The 27,345-nt window shown below is 42.1% G+C and overlaps 1 protein-coding gene across 3 annotated transcripts in view; it reads right to left on the bottom strand.

Annotated features, from left to right (window-relative positions):
* Positions 1-27,345, bottom strand: part of LOC139532092 (neural cell adhesion molecule 2-like) — a 398,819-nt gene that overhangs the window by 29,865 nt on the left and 341,609 nt on the right. For all 3 annotated transcript variants that reach the window (XM_071329230.1, XM_071329227.1, XM_071329228.1), the window contains exons 13-14: positions 26,362-26,603; positions 18,036-18,210 (exon numbers count right to left, since the gene is read on the bottom strand). In XM_071329230.1, coding sequence (XP_071185331.1) covers positions 18,036-18,210; positions 26,362-26,603 — 417 coding nt within the window. The remainder of the gene's footprint in view (positions 1-18,035; positions 18,211-26,361; positions 26,604-27,345) is intronic.

The following is a 27,345-nucleotide window of genomic DNA, read 5'->3' as shown; positions in this document are numbered from 1 at the left end:
CTGATGAAGTTGTTTCTTGGTTAGTTTGGTTGGTTCTTGGTTAGTTTGGTTGGTTTTGTGCATGCTACCTGTGCTGTGAAAAATGTCTGTGCTTTTTTGTATTTGGTGGTGAGCTAACATAAATATACGTGGTGTTTTCGCTGTAAAACATTTAAAAAATCGGACATGTTGACTGGATTCACAAGATGTTTATCTTTCATTTGCTGTATTGGACTTGTTAATGTGTGAAAGTTAAATATTTCTCAAAAATATTTTTTGAATTTCGCGCTCTGCCTTTTCAGTGGAATGTGGGAGGAGTTCCGCTAGCGGAACCCCGGGGCTAGACAGGTTAAGATTGATTCAATACTTTGTTTTTCATGTTTCTACGGACTGTAATATAACTTTTTTAACTTTTCGTCCGTACTTTCCGCTGGATTTGCACGCGCGTCGTGAGTTTGAAAAGTGTACTGAACGCTAGAACAACAAGGAGGTATTTGGACATAAATGATGGACATTATCGAACAAAACAAACATTTATTGTGGAACTGGGATGCCTGGGAGTGCATTCTGATGAAGATCATCAAAGGTAAGTGAATGTTTATAATGTTATTTCTGACTTCTGTTGACTGCACAATATGGCAGATATATTTTTGTCTTGATTGGGCTCTGAGCGCCGACCTCAGATTATTGCATGGTTTGCTTTTTCCGTAAAGCTTTTTTGAAATCTGACACAGCAGTTGCATTAAGGAGAAGTGCATCTAAAGTTCCATGCATAACACTTGTATTTTTATCAACATTTATAATGAGTATTTCTGTAAATTGATGTGGCTCTCTGAAAAATCACCGGATGTTTTGGAACTACTGAACGTAACGCGTCAATGTAAACTCAGATTTTTGGATATAAATATGAACGTTACCGAACAAAACATACATGTATTGTGTAACATGAAGTCCTATGAGGGTCATCAGATGAAGATCATCAAAGGTTAGTGATTCATTTTATCTATATTTCTGCTTTTTGTGAATCCTCTCTTTGGCTGGAAAAAATGGCTGTGTTATTCTGTGAATAGGCACTCACCTAACATAATCGTTTGGTTTGCTTTCGTCGTAAAGCCTTTTTGAAATCGGACACTGTGGCTGGATTTACAACAACTGTATCTTTAAAATGGTGTAAAATACATGTATGTTTGAGGAATTTTAATTATGGGATTTCTGTTGTTTTGAATTTGGAGCCCTGCGGTTTCTCTAGGATAGGGGGCAGAGTTTTCACTTTTGTAAAAATAGCGTGCCCAATTTCAACTTCCTTCTACACATCCTCAGAATATAAGATATGCATATTATTAGTAGATTTGGATAGAAAACACTCTGAAGTTTCTAGAACTGTTTGAATCATATCTGTAAGTATAACAGAACTTATGTAGCAGGCAAAACCCCGAGGACTAACCATCATTTTCATTGGGAAGCCAGATTTCTAATCACTCTGTTCTCAGTTCCTACTGCTTCCACTGGATGTCACCAGTCTTAGGAAATAGGTTGAGGTTATTCATTTGTGCAATGAAGAAGAAGGCCATCAGGAAGTAGAGTAACGTCATGTGTACTGTTTGAGAGTTGCGCAAGACTAAAGAAAGTAGCGTTAGTTTGTTTATCTCCTGTATTGAAAACAGATAGACCCGTCTTCAATTTGATCGATTATTAACGTTTACAAATACCTTAAGTTGTATTACAAAAGTACTTTGAAATGTTTTGGCAAAGTTTAGAGGTAATTTTTGAGATATTTTGTAGTGACTTTGCGCAAATTGGAAGCTGTTTTTTTCTGGATCAACCGCACCAAATAAATTGACAATTTGGATATATATGGACGGAATTAATCGAACAAAAGGACCATTTGTGATGTTTATGGGACATATTGGAGTGCCAACAAAAGAATCTCGTCAAAGGTAATGCATGTTTTATATTTTATATCTGCGTTTTGAGTTGCGCCTGCAGGGTTGAAATATGCTACTCTCTCTTTGTTGACATTGTGCTATCATCAGATAATAGCATCTTATGCTTTCGCCGAAAAGCCTTTTTGAAATCTGACATGTTGGCTGGATTCACAACGAGTGTAGCTTTAATTTGGTATCTTACATGTGTGATTTAATGAAAGTTTGATTTTATATAAGGCATAAAACTGGCCCAACTTCTCCCCCATCTTTGATCCTCACCCAGAAGCGAGAGTCATTTTTGTACCCACTGTGACTTAAAACCTACCCTAACCAGAAACAATGGATAGATGGCGGCATTCGTGCAAAACTGAAAGCGCAAACGACCGCATTTACCATGGAAAGGTGACTGGGAAAATGGCAGAATACAAACAGTGTGGTTATTCCCTCTGCAAGGCAATCAAACTAGCGAAATGTCAGTATAGAGACAAAGTGGAGTCGCAATTCAACGGCTCAGACACAAGACGTATGTGGCAGGGTCTACAGAGAATCACGTACTACAAAAAGAAAACCAGCCATATCACGGACACCGCCGTCTTGCTTCCAGACAAACTAAACACCTTCTTTGCCCGCTTTGAGGCTAATACAGTACCACCGACGCAGACCACTACCAAGGAATGTGGGCTCTCCTTCTCCGTGGTCGACGTGAGTAAGACATCTAAACGTGTTAACCCTCGCAAAGCAGACGGCATCCCTAGCCGCATCCTCAGAGCATGCGCAGACCAGCTGGCTGGTGTGTTTTCGGACACATTCAATCAATCCCTTTCCCAGTCTGCTGTCCCCACATGCTTCACGATGGCCACCATTTTTCCTGCAGAAGGCAAAGGTAATTGAACTAAATGAATATCGCCCCGTAGCACTCACTTCTGTCATCATAAAGTTCTTTGAGAAACTAGTCAAGGATCATATCACCTCCCCCTTACCTGCCACCCTAGACCCACTTCAATTTGCATACCGCCCCAATAGGTGCACAGATGATGCAATCGCCATCACACTGCACACAACCCTATCCCATCTGGATAAGAGGAAGACATATGTAAGATTGCTGTTCATTGACTACAGCTCAGCATTCAACACCATAGTACCCTCCAAGCTCATCATTAAGCTTGAAGCCCTGGGTCTCAACCCCACCCTGTGCAATTGGTCCTGGACTTCCTGACGGGCCGCCCCCAGGTGGAGAAGGTAAGAAACAACATCTCCAATTCACTGATCCTCAACACTGGAGCCCCACAAGGGTGAGTGCTCAGCACACTCCTGTACTCCCTATTCACCCATGAATGCGTGGCCATGTACGACTCCAACTCAATCATCAAGTTTGCAACTCAATCAGTTGTAGGTTTGATCACCAACAACGACAAGACAGCTTATAGGGAGGAGGTGAGGGCACTCGGAGTGTGGTGTCAGGAAATCAACCTCTCACTCAACGTCAACAAAACAAAGGAGATGATCATAGACTTTTTTAAGTTCCTCGGCGTACACATCACGGACAATGGTCCACACACACAGATAGTGTGGTGAAGAAGGCACAACAGCGCCTCTTCAACCTCAGGAGGCTTCAACCTTCCTGTGACATCGTGTGGTGTAGGTGTCCTGGAGGACAGGTAGTTTGCCCCCAGTGATGCGTTGTGCAGACCTCACTAACCTCTGGAGAGCCTTACGGTTGTGGGCGGAGCAGTTGCCGTACCAGGCGGTGATACAGCCCGACAGGATGCTCTCGATTGTGCATCTGTAGAAGTTTGTGAGTGCTTTTGGTGACAAGCCGAATTTCTTCAGCCTCCTGAGGTTGAAGAGGTTGAAAAATGTTGAAGAATGTGAAATGTCAGAATAATAGTAGAGAGAATGGTAGAGAGCGTTAACATACACTCAATTAGTATTTGGGAGCATTTCCTTTTAATTGTTTAACTTGGATCAACCATTTCAGGTTGTCTTCCACAAGCTTCCCACAATAAGTTGGGTGAATGTTGGCCCATTCCTCCTGACAGAGCAGGTGTAACAATCTCAGGTTTGTAGCTCTCTTTGCTCACATACGCTTTTTCAGTTCTGCCCACAAGTTTTCTATAGGATTGAGGTCATGGCATTGGGATGGCCACTCCAATACCTTGACTTTGTTGTCCTTAAGCCATTTTGCCACAACTTTGGAAGTATGCTTGTGGTCATTGTCCATTTGGAAGACCCATTTGCGACCAAGCTTTAACTTCCCAACTGATGTCTTGAGATGTTGCTTCAATATATCCACATAATTTTCTTTCATCATGAAGCCATCTATTTTGTGAAGTGCACCAGTCCCTCCTGCAGAAAAGCACCCCCACAACATGATGCTACCACCCCCGTGCTTCAAGGTTGGGATGGTCTTCTTCGGCTTGCAAGCCTCCCCCTTTTTCCTCCAAACATAACGATGGTCATTATGGCCAATTTTTTTTGTTTCATCAGACCAGAGGACATTTCTCCAAAAAGTACAATCTTAGTCCCCATGTGCAGTTGCAAACCGTAGTCTGGCTTTTTTTATGGCGGTTTTGGAGCAGTGGCTTCTTCCTTGCTGAGCGGCCTTTCAGGTTATGTCGATATAGGACTCGTTGTACTGTGGATAGAGATACTTTTGTACCCGTTTCCTCCAGCATCTTCACAAGGTCCTTTGCTGTTGTTCTTGGATTGATTTGCACTTTTCGCACCAAAGTACATTCATCTCTAGGAGACAGAATGCGTCTCCTTCCTGAGCAGTATGACGGCTGCGTGGTCCCATGGTCTTTATACTTGCGTACTATTGTTTGTACAGATGAACGTGGTACCTTCAGGCGTTTGGAAATTGCTCCCAAGGATGAACCAGACTTGTGGAGGTCTACAATTTTTCTTCTGAGGTCTTGGCTGCTTTCTTTTGATTTTCCCATGATGTCAAGCAAAGAGGCACTGAGTTTGAAGGTAGGCCTTGAAATACTGTTACGTTCCCCAGTTTTCTGTGTTGTGGTATGTATTTGAGTGTGTGTTTCAGGAGATAGCTTCCTGAGTTCTCCATGGCTAATTGATAATTGGAGAGCTGACCACGCCCCCTCGTCAAGAAGCAGCTGACACTAATTACCTTTGCTACCTGAGGAATATAAAAGCCAGTGTTCTGTTCAGGAAGACAGATCTTTTTGGAGGGAGAGAAATCATCAGAGAGAGAAGATTTTGGAAAGATTGGAGAGAGAGATCCTTGCTTGAGAATTTGATTGTGATAAAGTGTTGGTTGTTTCTCAGATTTGGTATGTACTATATAAGTTGTTGCTGAGGGAGCTGATTGGTTATGTCTTATGTGTTATAGGACGCACTGTTTTGATTATTGAAATTGTTTGTTAATAATTGTTCTGTTTCATTTGTTCCCAGGGGGGAAGGAGAAGGCACTTTGGGAGTGCTTAGGCAAGAGGCCCGCGGGCATACATATACCCGTAGTATATTCATTGTCTAGGCACACTAGGTAAGACCTGGGCGGACCACCCCCTGTATTTTGGTTAGGGCACCAGGTGGTGCTAAGATAGGTAAGTAGTGGGTAGGTAGGTTAGATAGGAAAGGGGGAAGTTTTGATATTTACTTTCTTTGCTTTGGTTCCGTCCAGCCCCTTTTCCCCATATTACCGTAAGGAAATAAATCCTAGTAACGGTAAAATCTGCCTTTGTCGTCCTTACTCACGCCTACAGTCCATACCTCTTACACTTCACGGGGAGTTGAGTTGCAGCAGGGAGTTGCGTTCCCTCTTCTCAGAGGCGTGCGTAACAAATACATCTACAGGTACACCTCCAATTGACTCAAATGATGTCAATTAGCCTATCAGAAGCTTCTAAAGCCATGACATTATTTTCTGGAATTTTCCAAGCTGTTTAAAGGCACAGTCAACTTAGTGTATGTAAACTTCTGACCCACTGGAATTGTGATACAGTGAATTATAAGTGAAATAATCTGTCTGTAAACAATTGTTGGAAAAATTACTTGTGTCATGCACAGAGTAGATGTCATAACCGACTAAATTTGTGTGTTAGGTAGGTGTTGTGGAATTGTTAGATTACTAGATATTGCTGCACTGTCGGAACTAGAAGCACAAGCATTATGCTACACTCGCAATAACATCTGCTAACCATGTGTATGTGACCAATAACATTTGATTTGATTTGTGTACCTTTCCAAATCATGTCCAATTGAATTTACCACAGGTGGACCCCAATCAAGTTGTAGAAACATCAAGGATGATCAATGGAAACAGGATGCACCTGAAGCTCAATTTCAAGTCTTATAAGAAAGATTATGAATAGATATGCAAACATTTCTCAAAACCTGTTTTCACTTCGTCATTATGGGGTATTGCGTGTAGATTGATGAGGAAATGGTTTTATTTATTCCATTTTACAATAAATCTGTAACGTAACAAAATTTGGAAAAAGTCAAGGGGTCTGAATACTTTCTGAATGCACTGTATGTAGTGGTGTAATAATGTTATATCATGTACTGTTTTATCTTGTGTTTTATGTGTAATGTAAGTGCATTAATGTGTTCGGACCCCAGGAAGAAAGGAAAGTGAAGGGGGATACCTAGTCAGATGTATAACTGAAATCTGTCTTCAGCTTTTAACCCAACCCCTCTGAGTAGCTGCTGCCAATAACCTGGACAGACATAGTACAAATCATACAGTAAAACACCCCAGTTCCACAACAGAGACTGTTAAGGCAGGACAAGAGGGACAGAGAGAACACTGTCACTCACCAAGCCAGATATTTATAGTCTGAGATGCTTCACGCCCAGGATCCTGCACAGCGAGCCAATAACCAACCCAATAACCAACCCAGACAGACACACACTTCATAGGCATATACCTCAGGCACAGGCTGTTGGAGATACATGCAGGCCCAGGTAGGACAAGAGGATATAGAGAGCACCATCACCCAGCTAGACAGACATACAAACAGACAGACACGCACACATTGTAAGCCATCACCTACGCCGGTAACCTGGACAAAGGTGGTCATTACCAAACACATACAATACCCCTCACTGAAATCTACCTCAGCTATTTCCACATAGATTTTTTTTTTACCCCAGCAAAAATATCTAATTTCATACATATTATGCGAATACACACTCAAGCAGTTAGCTCAGATTCCTCTCCTCTCCTCATCTGGGCTGTGCCCCACTACTGTATTGCCATTCGGGGGACACCCCTGGTGTTTTCTTTTTGTGAGCACTGGTGAGCACCGGTAACTTTGGTGTTGATCAAACAGAACCTGTGGTATGGGGTCAGAGCCGAATACCTACAGACACACCTGAACGAGAACGAACGACGCTGGCGGCGAGAGCAATCAATGGCAAGCACCGTCAGAGCTAACGAGCAGCTTAGCGCAAGGAAGAGAGGGAATAGAGACAGAAGGAGAGAGGAAGATTGAGTGCATGAGGGAAAGAGAGAGAGGGAAAGCCTTGTGGCTAGGAATTTAAATTAAAGTTGTGTGTTTTTAGTGTTGCATCATGGGACGTGAGGCAGCGGCAAAACCTCTTTGATTGGATCAATATTTCTCCAACGCCACGGGGCTCTCTCTGTCGGCAAATGTATTTGAATTCATTTGAAGGTAGATGAGCCAAAGCTTAGTAGGTGGTAACCACTTTCCTGTCTCCCATTAAGAATGTTAGCTTGCATCCCAAATGGCACCCTATTCCCTTTATCATGCACTACTTTTGACCAGGTGAGCGGTAGTGCAGTATATAGAGAATTGGGTGCCATTTGAGATGCATGCATAGCTTTGCAAGTACTCCTCAAGGGTAAACAGAACAATGATAAAACATGTTTTACCTTATTGACCTTTTCTCATCAAAACTGCGCAATGTCGTATTGAACTATTTTGCTCTGAGTGCATTAAAACTCAGTTCAATTGACTGTTTTAATATTTTGATGAAACACTCTGAAATCATTTGTGTATAAAATCATATGTGTTCAGATTAGTGATAACTGCTCTGAATGCGCATCTGAAGGTTGGTCAGGGCAAATCTTTGTGAAAGATTCAATAGATTTAGACAATAGTAATAAAAATAATAGACAGCCTAATGTGGAGCTGTTTTTCTTTGGCGGTAGAGGTGAGGCCTTGAAGACCGTGTCAATGAATGCAATCACTTCAGCATTGGTAGTAATAAAACAGTTAAACAAACATAGGATGAATTGAACTAAATCAATTGAATAAAATAATCACACAAAAGCCGCCGTGTTATGAAAAGAGAAAACCTATGGAATACGTATACAAAAACAAAACAAAACAATAATGGATGATTGCGACAAACCCCATCCTGAACAAAGGATAAGGAGAAAATAATAATCTAAGGACATAGAAGAGACAAATTACTTTTATTTATGCATAGTTACCTTCTAAATAGCACATTATGAGAATTTGGTCATAGCCATAGAAGGGTATTATACTGTCACATTCTGCACACATCCTGGTGCCTGTCCAATCCACTCCTGGTTTGGAGGCTGGTGGCTCATGCCCTCTACGGCTTTAAACCCCTTGTAATCATAGTAATACAACTTTACTATTCAATTATAACCTCTTGAAGTACAGGGCAGATCCTTGTCGATCAAGACAATTACAGGAAGAAAAAGAGAGACAAAACATTGTGTTAGTGCATCACTTTAATGTTGTAGAGTTTGGAGGTTATAATTAAGAAGATTTTTACCTGGTTGTAATCTGACATCTCTATGACTAGAAACCAGTTTACCAGTAGGAAGCAACGTCATTATAATGTCCAATGTCAAATTTGCCGACTGGGTATGATGGTTCACTGACCTCGCTTCAAATAGTTGAAAGAACATTGTCAAAGCATATATAGTAAATTAGAAATAGTTAGTGATTGAAAATGGGGCATTCCAAGGGAGAGAACCCATTAACAGTGTCTTTTTTCCTCACAGTGGCACATACTCTCTAAACCGTATCAATCTTTCTTGAGCCGCTAGCTCAGCATTCGTTTGCCTTGCATTCCATTGCGAGCCTGGTTGGATCTCTTTATTATTGGAGGGAATCAATGGACGTGAAGCAACACATTTCAAATAAGCGGGACCAAGGAAGGAAGCCAGGGGGAAATACATGGCGCTTTTTTACTTTTCACACCTCCGATTTCCAATTTCCTGAGCAATAAGGTGAAATGAAAAAGAATCCTCGCCAAGTGAATGCAATTCAAATCTTGACAGAGACAAATGTCTATTAGGTGCCTTGCAATGTTCAAACGATGACAGCTGGGTGTCTCAAGGTCTCGGGGTAGCTAGATCTCTCGACTGAAAACAATGAAAATAAAGAAAAAAGGAGGGAAAACGGAAAAGAGGAACAAGGAGAAGTCTTGTTCTGCTGTCAAGTGCTCATAGTAGCAGCAAAGACTGGAAATGACGTTTGTTAACTTCTCTGGGGCAGGTGGCAAAACGTCCCACCGGCCAATAGCCAGGGAAAATACAGTGAGCCATATTCAAATAACATGATATAAAAATCAAACTTTCATTAAATCACACATATATATAAGATACCAAATTAAAGCTACACTCGTTGTGAATCCAGCCAACATGTCAGATTTCAAAAAAGCTTTTCGGCGAAAGCATAAGATGCTATTATCTGATGATAGCACATCAGTAAACAACAGAGTACCATATTTCAACACTGCAAGCACGACACAAAATGCAGAAATAAAATATAAATCATGCCTTACCTTTGACGAAATTCTTTTGTTGGCACTCCAATATGTCCCATAAACATCACAAATGGTCCTTTTGTTCTATTAATTCCATCGATATATATCCAAAATGTCAATTTATTTGGACCGTTTCATCCAGAAAAACATAGCTTCCAACTTTCGCCAAGTCACTACAAAATATATCAAAAGTTACATGTAAATTTACCAAAACATTTCAAACTACTTTTGTCATACAACGTTAGGTATTTTTAAACGTTAATAATCGATCAATTTGAAGACGGGATGATCTGTGTTCAATACAAAACGAAACCAAACTGACGCAACTTTTTTCATAACGTGATTCTCTCCCAAAATGTACTTCATGTGACCCTCATTTACGATAGCCCTACTTCTTCAGTACACAAAGGAATAACCTCAACCGATTTCCAAGGACTGGTGACATCCAGTGGAAGCGGTAGAAACTGCAAGCAAGTCCATTAGAAATCTGGTGTCTCTAAAAAACTAATTGAAAAGACAGTGACACAAAAATACAAATTCTGAATGGTTTGTCCTCAGGGTTTTGCCTGCTACATAAGTTCTGTTATTCTCACAGACATGATTCAAACAGTTTTAGAAACTTCAGAGTGTTTTCTATCCAAATCCACTAATAATATGCATATCTTATATTCTGGGGATGAGTAGCAAGCAGTTGAATTTTGGCATGCTATTTTTCCCGAATGTGAAAAAGCTGCCCCCTGTCCTCAAGAAGTTAAAATTCGCTAATTGTGTGTCTTTCTAGTCTTCTACTCTATATCCTATCAAACCGATGGCGATGTATATCAATTTCCCTGTCTGCTTATTCCATGTGATTAATCTAGAAAGCACGTCCTATTGGCTCTTGATTTATTAGCCCATTAGCGGCTCAATTTGATAGTCTGTTAATGCTAGTCATCCTGCATCTCTCTCGGAGTGGGAGCCATCCGTATACATCTACGTCTCTGACATCAACTCATTAGGCCAGAGCACTCATTGAGTTGGACTTGATTAGATCTGAGAGGTAGACGGTCAATTAACGATGACAAAACGGGAGCCATTGATTGGGCGGAAACTTGCGGGTGCTAATGGTTTTTAGGGATAAACATCACTGTGAGTGGGTGTGTGCGTGTGAGTGTGACGCCATCATAGCTAGACTTAAGGGTCCAATTTGTGCTCTATGCCATGGGGAAGTATTGCTACTCCATTAGAGAAAGCCTTGGAAGAGAATCAGCCCACCCACACCAGATCCTCTTATTTAAGAGATAAGAGGAATGATGAGTCTCCACCATTACTAAGGCTGAATTAAAGAGCCTTGACATAGCTGAAGTACACTTCAATAATCAGGAAATGGAAAACCCATCAAAAACTATTATAATGTTGTTTTAAACTAGTGTTGTCTGGAGCAACATAGACTATGTTGTAAATCATTCCACTCATGCCATTTCAAGCAAACTAAGAAGTGTATAACTTTGCACTTTAATGCTTGAATTGCATGTAATATTATAATATCTACTCTATAATTTAATTTTAAACATTCTCCTTGCAGTTACGAGACAAAATTGCCTTGACCAAAAGTTCACACTTTATCCCAGTGCATTTACAATGTTCCGTTTATACGGTATACTACATCTCTTCCACATCCAAGACCAAAGTTCACAGAAACATTAGACACAGACATTCAGGCACTTTCTCTCCTTAACCACTCTCCAACAATTCGTCAAGAATGATGACTCGCGAAAAGGCCCCGAGATCTGGCCTGCACGCAACTCCAAAATGGCGAGCCCAAATGGAGCGTTACCACCAAACACACTTTTAAAGAGCAAAGTACCCTCGTTGCCGCTAGGGTTGTGGAACGAAATGGGGCCGGTTATTTGGTCGATGGTGTGGTGATTGCTGTAAAGCACAGACAAAAAGTGTTCCTGGGAAGGGAGAGTGATAGGGCCTAGAATCAGCCACTTGTTAAATCACAGCTCAAAAGACTCAAAATGGCCGCCTAAATGGGACGCCTGACAATCAAACGACTGTAATCATAGTGACTTGACATGGTCTGTCCTTTCGGAGAGTTTCTGTCATATTCAGAGGTTCCACCAGGGATTATTGCCTAGAAATGTTAGAGAAAGTATGGAGCCCCTTAGGGGTCATGGCGGAGAAGAAATAAAACAGCCAGATTAATCTGTTCCCTCTTTCTTTTTATCTGTTCCCTCTGATTTTGTATTCGTCCCCTCTTCTTTTTATGTAGGCTATCATGACGGTCCCACTTGGCCAACAACATATTGCAGCCTAAATGCTTCAAATGGTGGTGATCAATGACCATTCAATAGCTTATTTTCATTTGCCTCCGAATCATAAGGGCATATTAGTAACGAGCGTTTAAAACCACTCAAGGTGCAAATATGGTGCAATGATGCACTCTCATCCCTAGGCAGGAATTCCGTCTGGCTCTGCTTCATGACCTTAGCTGTTCTATATCTATATTCCGAAGGAATAATTGCACCTTTTACCCCCGAAGCCTCTTGTAAATTAAATTATGCACAATAAATTTGCATGCCTTTCCGTTCTGCCTCAGATGAGTCACATGCTCAATTGTAAACAACATAAACACATCCAGGTGCTTGGATGCACCATGTTTTACTGGACTTATATGGCCCTAACTTTATGCATGAGGGGTAAGCACACAAAATTGACAACTGTTCATGTTGTCCAAGTTGCATAAATACGAGTTTGCACAAAGTGTAAACATACAGTACCAGTCAAAAGATTGGACACAACCACTCATTCAGGGGGATTTTCTTTATTTTTTACTATTTTCTACATCGTAGAATAATAGTGAAGGCATCAAAACTATGAAGAAACACATGGAATCATGTAGTAACCCAAAAAAATTTAACAAATCAAAATATGTTTTATATTCCTAGGTTTTGGACTTTCTAGGGAGTTTTTCCTAGCCACCGTGCTTCTACACCTGCATTGCTTGCTGTTTGGGGTTTTAGGCTGGGTTTCTGTACAGCACTTTGAGATTTCAGCTGATGTAAGAAGGGCTATATAAATACATTTGATTTGGGCTGCAATATCTGAGGCTGGTAACTCTAATGACTTATCCTCTGCAGCAGAGGTAACTCTGGGTCTTCCTTTCCTGTGGTGGTCCTCATGAGAGCCAGTTTCATTATAGAGCTTGAAGGTTTTTGCACAAGGAAATGCTCAAAATTCTTGAAATCGACTGACTTTCATGTCTTAATTAAAGTAATGATGGACTGTCTTTTCTATTTGCTTATTTGAGCTGTTCTTGTCATAATATGGACTTGGTCTGTTACCAAATAGGGCTATCTTCTGTATGCCACCCCATACCTTGTCACAACACAACTGATTGGCTCAAACGCATTAAGAAGGAAAGAAATTCCACTAATTGACTTTTAAAAAGGCACACCTGTTAATTGAAATGCATTCCAGGTGACTACCTCATGAAGCTGGTTGAGAGAATGCCAAGAGTGTGCAAAGCTGTCATCAAGGCAAAGAGAGACTACTTTGAAGAATCTCAAATATATATATATATATATTTACACTTTTTTGGCTACTGCATAATTCCATATGTGCTATTTCATAGTTTTGATGTCTTCACTACGATTCTACAATGTAGAAAAGAGTAAAAATAAAGAAAAACCCTTGAATGAGAAGGTGTGTCCAAACTTTTGACTGGTACTGTCCATCATTCAGTTATGACTGCCACTGTCACTTTTTTAAATTGAAATTACTTTGGCTAATTGAGGGGTTTTTCACACCCGTTACCTATTATTTGCCCTTATGATTTGGAGGCATATGAAAACACTGAAACTAGAAATAAGCTATTAAATGTTAAGTAATCATCACCATTTGAAGCATGTAATTTACTAAATATAATGATATTTAGGCTGTTTTCGGCAAGTGGGAACAACATATTAGTCTACACAAGGAGAACATGGAACAAATAAAACATCTGAGGGAATGGATAAAAAAAAACTAGGGAATGGATTTGCCTGCCAGTCTTTTTTCTCCACCATGATCCCTAAGTGGCTCTGTAAGAAAGTAAAAATTTTCACAGCATTTCTAGGCTGCTTCCCCAACATAGTTCATTTCCAAACTGAAATGACTCTTGATGAAAAAATGTTTTGCAACAGTGTTGAGTGTTTTGTATGTACATGCTTGTGAGTTTTTTGGGGGGTAGGGCGTGTTCAAGATAATTGGCTGTACATCACCTTGTCTTGTTTTCCTCTGAAAAAAGAAATGGAATTCATGAGAGCTGCGGTTACATTAATGGGCATCATTATTATTTTGATAGCAACAGTAGTGTTGTACTACACTAGTTTAAGCATGCATATGTTGTATTCTTCCAAAATGAAGGGGAATATTTTAGAAGTTTACATTACCAGTGAAGAGTGGTTCAACTTACAACTTTAATGATCTTTTAAAGGTGTTATAAGGAGCACATAGTTTGCGGGCATTTCTGTTATGTTCTTTTCAATTTATTTAAACCAATACCACTGGTGTGTGTTAGAAGTGAGTAGCATATGATATTGTACAGGAGAATGATTACCTCTATGGTAACTTTAAACAGAGACAAACACTCGCCATATCATTCAACATACAAAATGTTCCGTTCTATTCACATCCATCAGGCCATATGGTAAACACATAGGGGGCATAAAACCAAGATGGATGCCAAAAATCCTAGAAAGGAGATCATTCAAAAAGAAAAAACAGCCGGGACGAGACAGGATTTAGGAGGGAAATCGGGAAGACTCTATAGTGATTCAGGAGGTCTAAAGTGAGTGGTGCTATGATTTAAGAAGGATAGAGGGAAAGGAACCAAGGGCAGAGTGGCAATCAATGACATTTTTCAAAGGGGAGTTCATGGATGGGGGAAAAAAGTAAGGGAGAGGGGAGGTGTAGTGGCAGTTCATTGCAAGACAATCTAGGAGAGAGAAAGAAAGGGAGTAGAGGCGGGAAAAAGAAAAGCAAGAATTTCAGACCCAGGGAACGCATAATGCATAAAGAGGGAGAATTGAATAGAGATTGTCTAGAAAAGAAACACAGAGGCATATTGTAGATCCTTGGAGGTTATACAGCATATCAGATACACTGCAGGTAGGCATTTAACGGTGTCACTACAATATCAAAAGTCAAACAATTTGGATGTGTTCAGTGAGGGGAACTATTCAGAAGGTTGCAGTAATACATACAATGAATAGAGCTGTCAAGAATCCCTATTCAACAGACAATCATATCTATTCTACATAATACGTTTATCTTATTTTTCTTTAACATTTCACCCTCCTAAATAGACCCCACGGGTGGCGATTAATGACGAACACTGACAGGGGACAGGACTCCATTGTCATTGGTCAATTTTGGCCACTCCTTTCCCTCTCATTGGACCCTTCAACAGGAAATAAACTGGGATAAAAGTAAATGTTTTTTTATTTATTTTTGCCTCGGTCTCTCTCTCCCTCTGTTCGCTAACGAGAGGGGACAGCCAATCGAAGTGACTCGGCTTAAGCACTGTGTTCGCAGCCTTGTTTTCCATTTAAGGAGCAGCGCACACACACACACAAACACAGACACACAAACTCACAGGCAGTTTAGCCACTCCAGTAATGAGAGAGGCAAACAGTCGCTCCTTCATGAGCAGCAGCAGAAACGACCTAAGCAACAAAAAGAGTAAACACTAAAGAAAACACGCTCCCCTTGTTTTTTGAATCAGGCTCCACAGGGGGGCATATATATGGAAGTGGTGACTCACTGTAAACTGTTCCCTTTGTGACGGTTTGTGTATGTGTGTGTGTGGTCTTACATAAAACTCTGGGGACTGTTTGATAATGATAAGCATCCTACAGTCGGCCTCTTCTCTCCCAGGAACATTGAGAGGCCCAGACAGATACGCTTTTCAATCAGCATGGCCTAATCAAACCAATGCTCTCTGCGTTTGATCCTGCTCCCTTTGCCCACACATAACCCCAATAGAAGGAGATTTGAGTGTGTGCTCATAACTCTACAGTGGGTTTACCTGGGTGAGTAGGTACAGTACAGTGTGTGTATGTACAGTGCCTTCAGAAAGTATTCGGACCCCTTGACTTTTTCCACATTTTGTTACGTTATAGCCTTATTCTACAATTGATTCAATATTTTTCCCCCCTCATCAATCTACACACAATACCCCATAATGACAAAGCAAAAACATGTTTTTAGGATGTTTTGCTCATTTATAAAAAATGAACAACTGATATATCACATTTACATATGTATTCAGACCCTTTACTCAGTACTTTGTTGAAGCACCTTTGGCAGCGATTACAGCATTGAGTCTGTCAGGTTTGATGGGGAGTGTTGCTGCGCAGCTATTTTCAGGTCTCTCCAGAGATGTTCGATCGAGTTCAAGTCCGGGATCTGGCTGGAGAGGACATTTAGACACCTTTCCTGAAACCACTCCTGCGTTGTCTTGGCTGTGTCCTTAGGGTCGTTGTCCTGTTGGAAGGTGAACCTTCGCCCCAGTCTGAGGTCCTGAGCGCTCTGGAGCAGGTTTTCATCAAGGATCTCTCTGAACTTTGCTCTGTTCATATTTGCCTCGATCCTGACTAGTCTCAGAGTCCCTGCAGCTGAAAAACATCCCCACAGCAGGAAGCATTGGGCCGACCAACCAGTGCTCCCGCACATTGGCTAACCGGGCTATCTGCATTGTGTCCCGCCATCCACCAATCGCCAACCCCTCTTTTACGCTACTGCTACTCTCTGTTCATCATATATGCATAGTTACTTTAACCATATCTACATGTACATACTACCTCAATCAGCCTGACTAACCGGTGTCTGTATGTAGCCTCGCTACTTTTATATACTTTCTATACTGTATATAGCCTGTTTTTACTGTTGTTTTATTTCTTTACTTACCTATTGTTCACCTAATACCTTTTTTGCACTATTGGTTAGAGTCTGTAAGTAAGCATTTGTTGTATTCGGCGCACGTGACAAATAAACTTTGATTTGATTTGCTGCCACCACTATGCTTCACCATTGGGATGGTGCCAGGTTTCCTCCAGACGTGACGATTGGCATTCAGGACAAAGAGGTTAGTTTCATCAGACCAGAGAATCTTGTTTCTCATGGTGTGAGAGTCTTAGGTGCCGTTTGGCAAACTCCAAGCAGGCTGTCATGTGCCTTTTACTGAGGAGTGGCTTCTGTCTGGCCACTCTACCATAAAGACCTGATTGATAGAGTGCTGCAGAGATGGTTGTCCTCCTGGAAGGTTCTCCCATCTCCACAGAGGAACTCTAGATCTCTGACAGAGTGACCACCAGGTTCTTGGTCACCTCCCTGACCAAGCCCCTTCTCCGCCAATTGCTATGCACAGTGTGTGCAAATGTAGAAGAGGCCATAGAGGCGAAATAGAGGCGATTGCTCAGTTTGGCTGGGCGGCCAGCATTAGGAAGGGTCTTGGTGGTTCCAAACATCTTCCATTTAAGAATGAACTGTGTTCTTGGGGACCTTCAATGCTGCAGAATTTTTTTGGTACCCTTGCCTTGATCTGTGCCTCGACACAATCCTGTCTTGGAGCTCTACGGACAATTCCTTCGACCTCATGGCTTGGTATTTGCTCTGACATGCAATGTCAACTGTGGGACCTTATATAGACAGGTGTGTACCTTTCCAAATCATGTTCAATCAATTTAATTTACCACAGGTGTACTCCAATCAACTTGTAGAAACAGCTCAAGGATAGGATGATTAATGGAAACAGGATGCACCCTGGCTCAATTGCGGGTCTCATAGCAAAGGAGCTGAAAACTTATGTAAATAAGGTATTTCTGTTTTTAATTTTTAATACATTTGCAAACATTTCTAAAAACCTGTTTTGGGGTATTGTGTGTATTTTGCTGAGAATTAAAAAAAAAAATCAATTTTAGAATAAGGCTGTAACATACATTTTTTTGAAAAAGTCAAGGGGTCTGAATACTTTCCGAAGGCACTGTATGTGTTTGCGCCCAGCAGTGTGTGTCACAGGAGGCTGGTAAGGGGAGGACGGCTCATACTAATGAATGGAATGGAGCAAATGGAATGGTATCAAACACATGGAAACCAGCTGTGTAATGTGTTTGAGACCATTCCATTAATTCCATTCCAGACATTACTATGAGCCCGTCCTCCCCATTTAAAGTGTCACCAGCCACCACTAGTATGTGTGTGTGCGTGCGGGCATCTGTGAGTGTCAGTGAATATAAACACAACTGTGTGTCTATCTGTGTGCAGAACTGTCTTTGTGTGTGTGTTTGCCTAAGGATTTTTGTCAGTATGTGTGCACATGACGGTCTGTGTATGCATGCTTGAACATGCAGGTCCCACAACTGTGTGTACCTATGATGTCAGGTTTCTGGGGCATGAAGAACTGGTAGAAGGTGGGCTCCGACAGGCCCTTGACGTTGCGAGCTGTGATCTCCACCTCGTAGCGCATGTTCCACTGCAGCGGCTGCAGCAGGGCAAAGTCATGCTGCCCCGACACCAGCTTCGTCATCCACTGCTCCTCCTTGTCCTATGGAGAGGGGGAGGAGGGTGGAGAGAGCAGAGGGAGAGAAGCAAAGAGAGAGAAAGGGGGAGGGGAATATGGGAAGGAGAGAGACAGAGGGTTAGATGGGGAACAGGGTATTGAGGGGGGGAGGGGGAAAGAAGAAAGGATGAGAGAGAGAGAGGGGAAGAGAGAGGGAGAGAGAGTGTTAAAGACAGTATGAGAACAAGTATGCTCAGTAAGTTACAGCCTTTGTATACACTTCATCTTTATATGATCAAATTCAAATCAAATATAGATCAAAGTACACTACATGGCCAAAAGTAGGTGGACTCCCATTAAAATGTGTGGATACAGCTATTTCAGCTACAACCGTGCAATCTCCATAGACAAACACTGGCAGTAGAATGGCCTTACTGGAGAGCTCAGTGACTTTCAACGTGGCACAGTCATAGGATGCCACCTTTCCAACAAGTCAGTTTGTCAAAGTTCTGCCTTGCTAGAGCTGCCCTGGTCAACTGTAAGTGCTGTTATTGTGAAGTGGAAACATTTAGGAGCAACAACGGCTCAGCCGCGAAGTGGAATAAATACACTAAGTAACAATAACTAGGCTATATACATGGGGTACCAGTGCCGAGTCAATGTGCAGGGGTACGAGGTAATTAAGTAGATATGTAAATATAGGTAGGGGAAAAGTGACTAGGCAACAGGATAGACAAACAGTGGCAGGAGCATGTGTGATGAGTCAAAGAATTAGTGCAATTAGTGTCAATGCTAGTCCAGCGATTTGGTTAACTATTTAGTAGTCTTATGGCTTGGGGGTAGAAGCTGTTCAGAGTCGTGTTGGTTCCAAACTTAGTGCATCCGTGCCGCTTCCTATGCGGTAGCACAGTCTATGACTTCGGTGGCTGGAGTCTTTGACAATTTTTAGGGCCTTCCTCTGACACCGCCTAGTATAGAGGTCCTGGATGGCAGGAAGCTCGGCCCCAGTGATGTACTGGGCCGTAAGCACTAACGTCTGTCGCGCCTTGCAGTCGGATGCCAAGTAGTTGCCATACCAACTGGTGATGCAGCCAGTCAAAATGCTCTCATTGGTGCAGTTGTAGATCTGAGGGCCCATGACAAATCTTTTCAGCCTCCTGAGGGAGGAAGAGGCATTGTCGTGCCTTCTTCACAACTGTGTTGGTGTGTGTGGACCATGATAGATCCTTAGTGATGTGGACACAGAGGAACATGAAGCTCTCGACCCGCTCCACTACAGCCCCATCGATTTGAATGGGGGTGTGCTCGTCCCTCCGTTTCCTGTAGTCCACAATAAGCTCCTTTGTCTTGCTGACGTTGGGGGAGAGCTTGTTGTCATGGCACCACAATGCCAGGTCTCTAACCTCCTCCCTATAGGCTGTCTCATCGTCGTCAGTGATCAGGCCTACCACCGCCATGTCGTCTACTTAATGATGGTGTTGGAGTCGTGCGCAGCCACGCAGTCGTGGATGAACAGGGAGTACAAGAGCGGGTAAATGGATACAAATAGTGGAATCATGCCATATTTGGACTAAATGCTCAACAAGGTTGGAAAGTTGTTATATCATTTCAACAAAAGACAATCATTTGTCAATTGGACAAAAAAAGTACAAATCTGTTAATCACACTGTGGATATATTAGACTTCAGAATTGCATTGGGGGCATACCTATATTTCACTGTACAGCCTTACCTATGGACAGCCTTACCTATGGATCAATGAAATAGAGTATCAGTCTACTCAGCGACACCCACAGAACACAACTGTGAAGAGTTTACATAAATATTAGCGTCACAGCTCTTATTGAGGGAATTTGACTACCCTATTTCATTGATCCACAATCCAAAGGTAAGGATGTACAATGCAATTTCGAATGTCCAACAGGATACACATAGTAGGTTGACTGACAAGCTTAATATGGCTCCTTTTACAGTGGTTTCAGAGTCCCGCAATATGAGGTACAACGCTAATAATTGTGTAAACTCTTCAACGTTGTGTTCTGTAGGTGTCACTGAGTAGACTGCACATGAGCTTGGCAAAAGAGTGCATGATTTGTTGACATAATTGTGATCCAAACTCAACCTTATTTTACTCGTTGTGACGTACTGAGGTTCCAAACTTTGTTTTAGACGAGACTAACTTTATGTCCAAAATTATCCTATTTACATTTTGCAGTCAATTTTGACACTAGAATAAATGTTTCTGTTTTGAAAGGGATTAGTTGGCTTTTAGGGGCGGTTGCTCTTGAAAATAATATATATTTTTTAAAGAAGATATTTTCCTTTTTCAGCACAACATGAAGGAATGCACAGGAAATGGCTTAGTGATGCCCCACTAAGAATGCAGGTAAAAATAAATTTCCAGTTCTCAGCAACCTGAGGGCCCATGAAAAATATTTTCAGCCTCCTGAGGGGGAAGAGCCATTGTCGTGCCTTCTTCAAGACTGTTTTGGTGTTTGCGGACCATGTTAACTCCTTAATGATGTGGACACCAAGGAACATGAAGCTCTCGACCCACTCCTCTACAGCCCTGTCAATGCGGATGGGGGCATGCTTGGCCCTCCATGTCTTGTAGTCCTTGGTCAGCTCTTTCGTCTTGCTGACATTGAGGGAGAGGTTGTTGTTCTGGAACCACACTGCCAGATCACTGACCTCTTCCCTATAGGTCTCATCGTCATAAGTGACCAGGCCTACCCCCGTCATGTTGTCAGCAAACTTAATGATGGTTAGAGCGGTTTGTCTGCACGCTCTAACCACTAGGCTACATGTATTTTGTCAACTTCCTCTGCTTCCTTCTCCTGGTGCCAGACTGGCAGACTTTGCAGTGCCTCCGTGTGCAACTACTTTAAGCAGCAGTTTGAGGGACTTTGCAGGGAAAATAAATCTCAGGTCTTCTCTGTACTTTTGGTAGGTAATTACTTTACCTATAAGGGAGTGGGGAGGATGATGGAAGGGAGAGGATGATGAGGCAGTGGGTAGGTGGGTGAGATATTGTCACTATAATTGCATAATGGAGCTGTATGTGATTTGTATGTGAACTGTACGTCCAATTACAAAAAATACCTTGTTCATGAATCATCTCACCTGTTAGTTGGCAGTGAACTATGTGGCCATTGAGGGCAGCAGTGTTGATCAGATGGAAAAATATCTTCTTATACCACTTGGTCGTTTTCCGAGTGCATTCCACAAAGCCGTTTATCATGTCTGCCTTATCCACTGCCCCCATTTTGAGGTTATAGTCAAGCACACAGTCTGGTTTGATTTCTCTCTCTCCTGCCAGGTGGTCCACCTTCCCTGTGGCCGACATGGTTGCTGTATGGACAGTGGAGAGGACATGGACGTCTCGTTTGTCATGCCACTTTACTGCCAGCTGTTGACCGTTCTCCTTGAACTCCACCTCCCCTCTCTGCATCTTCCTGCATCCGAATGCCGGCATCCCCTTCCTGGTCGACCTGACTGTGCCACAGGCCCCTGTGCTGTTGGAGAGCAGATGCTGGAAGAGTGTGGGACTGCTGTATCAATTGTCCACATACAAAGTGTGTCCCTTGCCAAGATGAGGAGCCAGAATGGTCATCACCACGGACCTGGACACCCCAAGCCCCTCATAATGTTTGATGTCAGTGGTGGACCCTGTGTAAATTATAATGTCTTAGACAAATCCTGTCTTCACGTCGCACATGACAAAGAACTTGACCCCAAACCTGTGCCTTTTGGAGGTAATATATTGACGTAACGCCAGCCTACCTTTACATAACATCAGGGACTCATCAATGCATAGGTCCTTGTATGGCACAAAGACCCGACCAAATGCTGATGTCAGGCTGGTATGAACATTTCTTATTTTGTATAACGGGTTATTTAGGTTGGCAGTAGCATTGTTGACAAAATGTAGGCATGCAGCAGAACTAGGAAACGGTCTTGGGAAAAAAAGGTGGCAAAGAAGGGAGTTGCAAACATAGGATCTGTGCTCCAGTATTCTCGTCGGTAGTTCTTCTTTACTATTCCCATGAGAAAGACTGTCACCAGGAAGGTATACATTTCACTAATTATGGTTGTCACCCATTTAGCGAGTTTCCCCATCACTCCTGGCTCTCTCTCCTCCTGTAGCTCCAAGGCATAGCGATTGGTCTCTGCTATGTCTCCCACCAGCTCCTCTGTCAGAAACAACTTGAAGCACTCTGCCTCAGATGGAAATGCCAAGGGGCTTTGCACTCCAGACTGGGACTCAACAAAGACAAACAGCAGGGCCAGGAGGGGTGAAATGGCTGGCGGCCTTCCAGCTACCACAGAACTCCTGTGCTTCATCCACTGTCGGTCTGCCTGCAGCACCACCAGCATCTTCAAAGGGACCTGGGACTTCGTCAGTGGACAAGGGGTCCTCAGATTCAGGGTTCTCAATGGTTACAATGTTGGGGGCAGCTCCTCACTGTCACTGTCAGAATCCGATTCCTGACTTTCAGACTCATTGTCAGAATTTTTAAAAATCTCCTGAATTTCCGCATTTGTGAGTTGCTCCTTTTGAAAGACATTTCTGATGCTACAGCTTATCTCACTAGCTACATACATAAACAACAACACTAAATGTGTCACGCCCTGGCCTTAGTTATCTTTGTTTTCTTTATTATTTTGGTTAGGTCAGGGTGTGACATGGGGGATTTATGTGTTTGGTCTTGTCTACGGGTTTTGTATGTATATGGGGTGTTTTCTAGTCTAGGTGTTTGTATGTCTATGGTTGCCTAGATTGGTTCTCAATTAGAGGCAGCTGTTTAACATTGTCTCTGATTGGGAACCATATTTAGGCAGCCATATTCTTTAGGGATTTCGTGGGTTATTGTCTATATGTAAATTGCCTGTGTATGCACTTGTTTTAATATATAGCTTCACGTTTGTTGTTTTGCATAGTTTGTTTAAGTGTTCTTCGTTTCGTTAAATAAATAGAAGAATGTATTCTTATCACTCTGCGCCTTGGTCCTCCTCTCTTCATCCAAACGACGAACGTGACAGAATGGCTCAGAGAGGGAGTGAGAGGTTACGTGATTGACTGCCAGCACATGCCATTTGTATCAATAAATCACTATCAGAAAATGTTTTGTTTGGTAATTATTTATGTATTTGCTGTTTTATTCACATGTTTTCAAGTACTGTGACAAAACATGCATTCCAATTCTTGCATAGATTGTAATGAACACATTATGTGTGTAAAATACTTTTCTGAAGTTTGTACTGATTATGATGAGCTAAGCTAATTCCAGCCTTGTGTGGACACATGTTTGTTGACATACAATGCATTTTGGGGTTCACATCGTCTGTCGTACCAAAGATATCATAACAAAATGAGTTGAGTAAGGGTTCACTCATTTTCGAGAACTTCTGCAAGTGAATGGTGGGATGTGAACGATGGTAGACGACACACCCCTTTCAACATGCATACTATAAACAGACCAAACTCATCTTGTCTTCTCTTATTATCTTTAGTTTCTGTGAAAAACAAACAAAGCGAAGCGCAGAAACTACCCATCGTCGGATTACTTTCAATTTCTAGAAAGTGTTTAACTCAGTTATTTCGATAAATGGTGAGCTCACCCATGATGTGATTAATTATAACTAGTAATTGCTATTAGCTAATTCATATTGTAGTTTCTGTCAGCCGAGAGTAATAAAAATATGACTGCTTGTGTTATGTCAATCTTTCCTCAGTTAGCGCTAGGACAAATGTGGCCTACATTTTCCCGGTTTGGATGATTGTGTTATGCTGTAGCTACTTCTGTGAATGTCTGAACATCGCATTCAAAAAATAAACTGCTCACATTCTGGACATAACTTTGTAAGGACTGTGTTTGTGCAAAATGTTTCTGAAAGAACAGTGTGGCCAGCTCAAATGCTGATTGTTGTGTCATTCGAAAATGGACGTTCTAAATAAGCATTCTAATCAAGTGTTGTAATCACACCGGTTTGATCATATGCTACAGGGACCACTGTAGAACGATCACACAAATGTGTTGGTATGTGTGAAAAAGTTAAATAGGCTACACACCTACGCACTGTAAGGTTCTGTATTTATTTTCTTAGTCAACCTTGTGTTCTGTTTCGTTGTGTTCTTTAACGTAGCCCTGTTTCTTTGTGTTCTTGAACGTAGCCCTGTCTTTCATTTTTGTTTATTGTTTTCACCTGTGTTAGTTACTCACCTGGTCTCATCAGCTCCTTATTTAGTTCAGTTCATTCTGTTTGTGCCTTTGTGAAGTATTGCTCGTTTTGACTACAAAGCCTTTTCCTAGCTTGTTTGTGAGAACAATTTATAGCCTTCAGTCCTAGTTCTGATTCACCTGCCTGTTTGCCTTCCTGTGTATGACCATTGCCTGCCTGTGACCACGATTCCTGCCTTCTGCGAAGGCGAAATAAACACCCGCTGTGCTGTGCGTGAATCTAAACCTTTTTCTCCCTGAGTATTCATTACACGCACATTTCCACAATGACAGAGAAGGAGAAATTCACTTTTTGTGTGTTTAAAAACAACTGTTCAGATCACCACTGCCACATAGCTTCTTTCTTATCCTATTATTTCCTTTCCCTTCCCTCTCCTTTTCTTTACTCTCCGTACCCCTCCCAGTTATTTATTGTTTTCCTTTTCCACTCCTTTACTTTCTTTTCCTTTCTGAAATAAACTTTTTTATCTCATCATAGGGAAACAGAGTGAAGTGTCACAGTGTGAGGCCTTTGCTTTGACAGCATGCCAAATGCATATTCAACCATTTAGCCTCCTTGGATTCTTCCACAAAATGTCAAAATAGAAAAGAGAGATAATAGTGTGGAATGGGCTTTAGGAAATGGGCCATGGTTTTATTTTTCAGAGTCATGGAAGGTGGAATAAAGCTAAGGCCATTCAAGCATTGGAAAGCAGTTAGATACGGGTGACTGTGTGTGTTAATACAAATATGTGTGTGTGCATACTGTATATGTGTTTGTGTAAGAGAGTGCATATACACTACCGTTAAAAAGTTTGCGGTCACTCACAAATGTCCTTGTTTTTGAAAGAAAAGCACATTTTCTGTCCATTAAAATAACATCAAATTGATCAGAAATACAGTGTAGACATTGTTAATGTTGTAAATCACTATTGTAGCTGGAAACGGCAGATTTTTTATGGAATATCTACATAGGCGTACCGAGCCCCATTATCAGCAACCATCACTCCTGTATTCCAAAGGCATGTTGTGTCAAAGTAATGCGATTGACACTGCTATTTGCTATTACCTTAATTAAGTGTAGGTATGCAACATTATCTACTACCATTAAACTAGAACAAAAACTACTTGTGGTCCCGTGATTGTGTTTTACGAGAGTGCTTTAGAGTAGAAGTGGCCATCTTGACTCGGTGGTAATTGTGTGGTTGAAAATGCGTGGACCAAATTGGCCATGTTCAGGGGCACTGGCAGTCCGTAAATACTGTGGTTCTTGGCCGTGTCCGCATGGACTCTACAATGTGTCGAAAGCGTTCCACAGGGATACTGGCCCATGTTGACTCCAATGCTTTCCACAGTGGCTGGAGGTCCTTTGGGTGGTGGACCATTCTTGACACACACGGGAAACTGATGAGCGTGAAAAAACCCAGCAGCGTTGCAGTTCTTGACACAAACGATACCCCGTTCAAAGGCACTTACATTTTTTGTCTTGCCCATTCGCCCTCTGAATGGCACACATACACAATCCATGTCTCAATTGTCTCGACTTAAAAATCTGTCTTTAACCTGTCTCCTCCCCTTCATCAACACTGATTGAAATGGATTCAACAAGTGGTATTAATACGGGATCAAAGCTTTCACTTGGATTCACCTGGTCAGTCTATGTCATGGAAAGAGCAGGTGTTCTTAATGTTTTGTACACTCAGTGCATGTAATGTATTGCCATAAAACATATGCAAATAAAGCTAACTGAACAGTTCATGGAGGGTTCTAAGAATAACCCTTCAAATATAAAAAGGTTCTTGGAAGAACCCTTTATAGAAGGTTCTAGGTAGAACCTTCTGCAAAGGGTTCTACCTAGCACCAAAAAAGGTTCCCCAATTGGGACAAATTGAAAAACCTTATGGTTCTACTAAGCACCTTTTTTTCTAAGAGTGTATGGTAGTATTTAATGGCAATCCTGACATCCAGCTACTCACTGTCTTGTACTTGACAATGTACTCCACGATGGGCATGCCCCCGTCGTCTTGCTTGACAAGGCCCAGCCGGTAGGCCTTGCCCATCCCTCTCTGGCCATGCACTGCCGGGGGGCTGGGCTCACGTATGGGTAAAGTCTGGAAGGACTCCGTGTGACTGAACTCCCCCTGGCCCTTCCCATTGACTGCAGCCACTCGCACTTCGTAGGTGGTGTTGGGCTCTAGGCCTGTCAGCAGTACTATCGCTGTAGGAGGAGAACCAGGGAGAGCGTTAGTTAGCACATTATCATGTTGTTAGCTTGTTCACAGACAGACAGAGAGTTAGAGCGTGAGAGATAGAGACATACAGAGAGACAGATATACAGTCAGACAGACAGAGGTAGAGAGAAGAGAAAAGACAGACAGAATGAGAGATAGATACAAAGAGAAAAATAGAGAAATACAAAGAAACGTAGAAAGTCAGAGGGATACAGACAGACACAGAAGTGGAGTGACAGCGAAACAGATAGCTGTGAGAGTGAAACCTCTCACGCCGTGTGTGTATGTATGTGAGAGACGCCTACCACCTCCCACTCTTCTCTGTTGAATCCCACTAATCCACCCCAGCGCCTCTTTGTTCCACCTGGTAAACAAGCTGGCTTAACGCGCTAACAGCATCGGTTAACAGTGCCACAAACACCACTATCAGTCAATGGGAGGGGGCGGGGTCGCCAGCTACGCTAAAGCTAATCGCTAACAGAGCCGCTAACACCACTATGTGTCAAAGGGGGGACCGCAGCATACGGTAAAACTAATGCTAGTGCCACAAATCCCCTGTTCCTATCAGAACCACTCTCTTGTCAATACAGGGGGTGGGACGTACCATAGTGGAGTGCCACAGAGGGATCTGTGTACCTAGCTGTGTTGGGTGAGTATTTCACTGCAGCTGAGCTAGCCAGCATTCTTCCTCCCTGCCTCCTTCCATTCATGGCCAGAGAGATAGTATAG

This window comes from Salvelinus alpinus, chromosome 10, assembly GCF_045679555.1.
Source record: "Salvelinus alpinus chromosome 10, SLU_Salpinus.1, whole genome shotgun sequence".
NCBI lineage: Eukaryota > Metazoa > Chordata > Actinopteri > Salmoniformes > Salmonidae > Salvelinus > Salvelinus alpinus.
The sequence above is the reverse complement of the archived record's forward strand: the minus strand, read 5'-3'. Positions and strand labels throughout refer to the sequence as shown.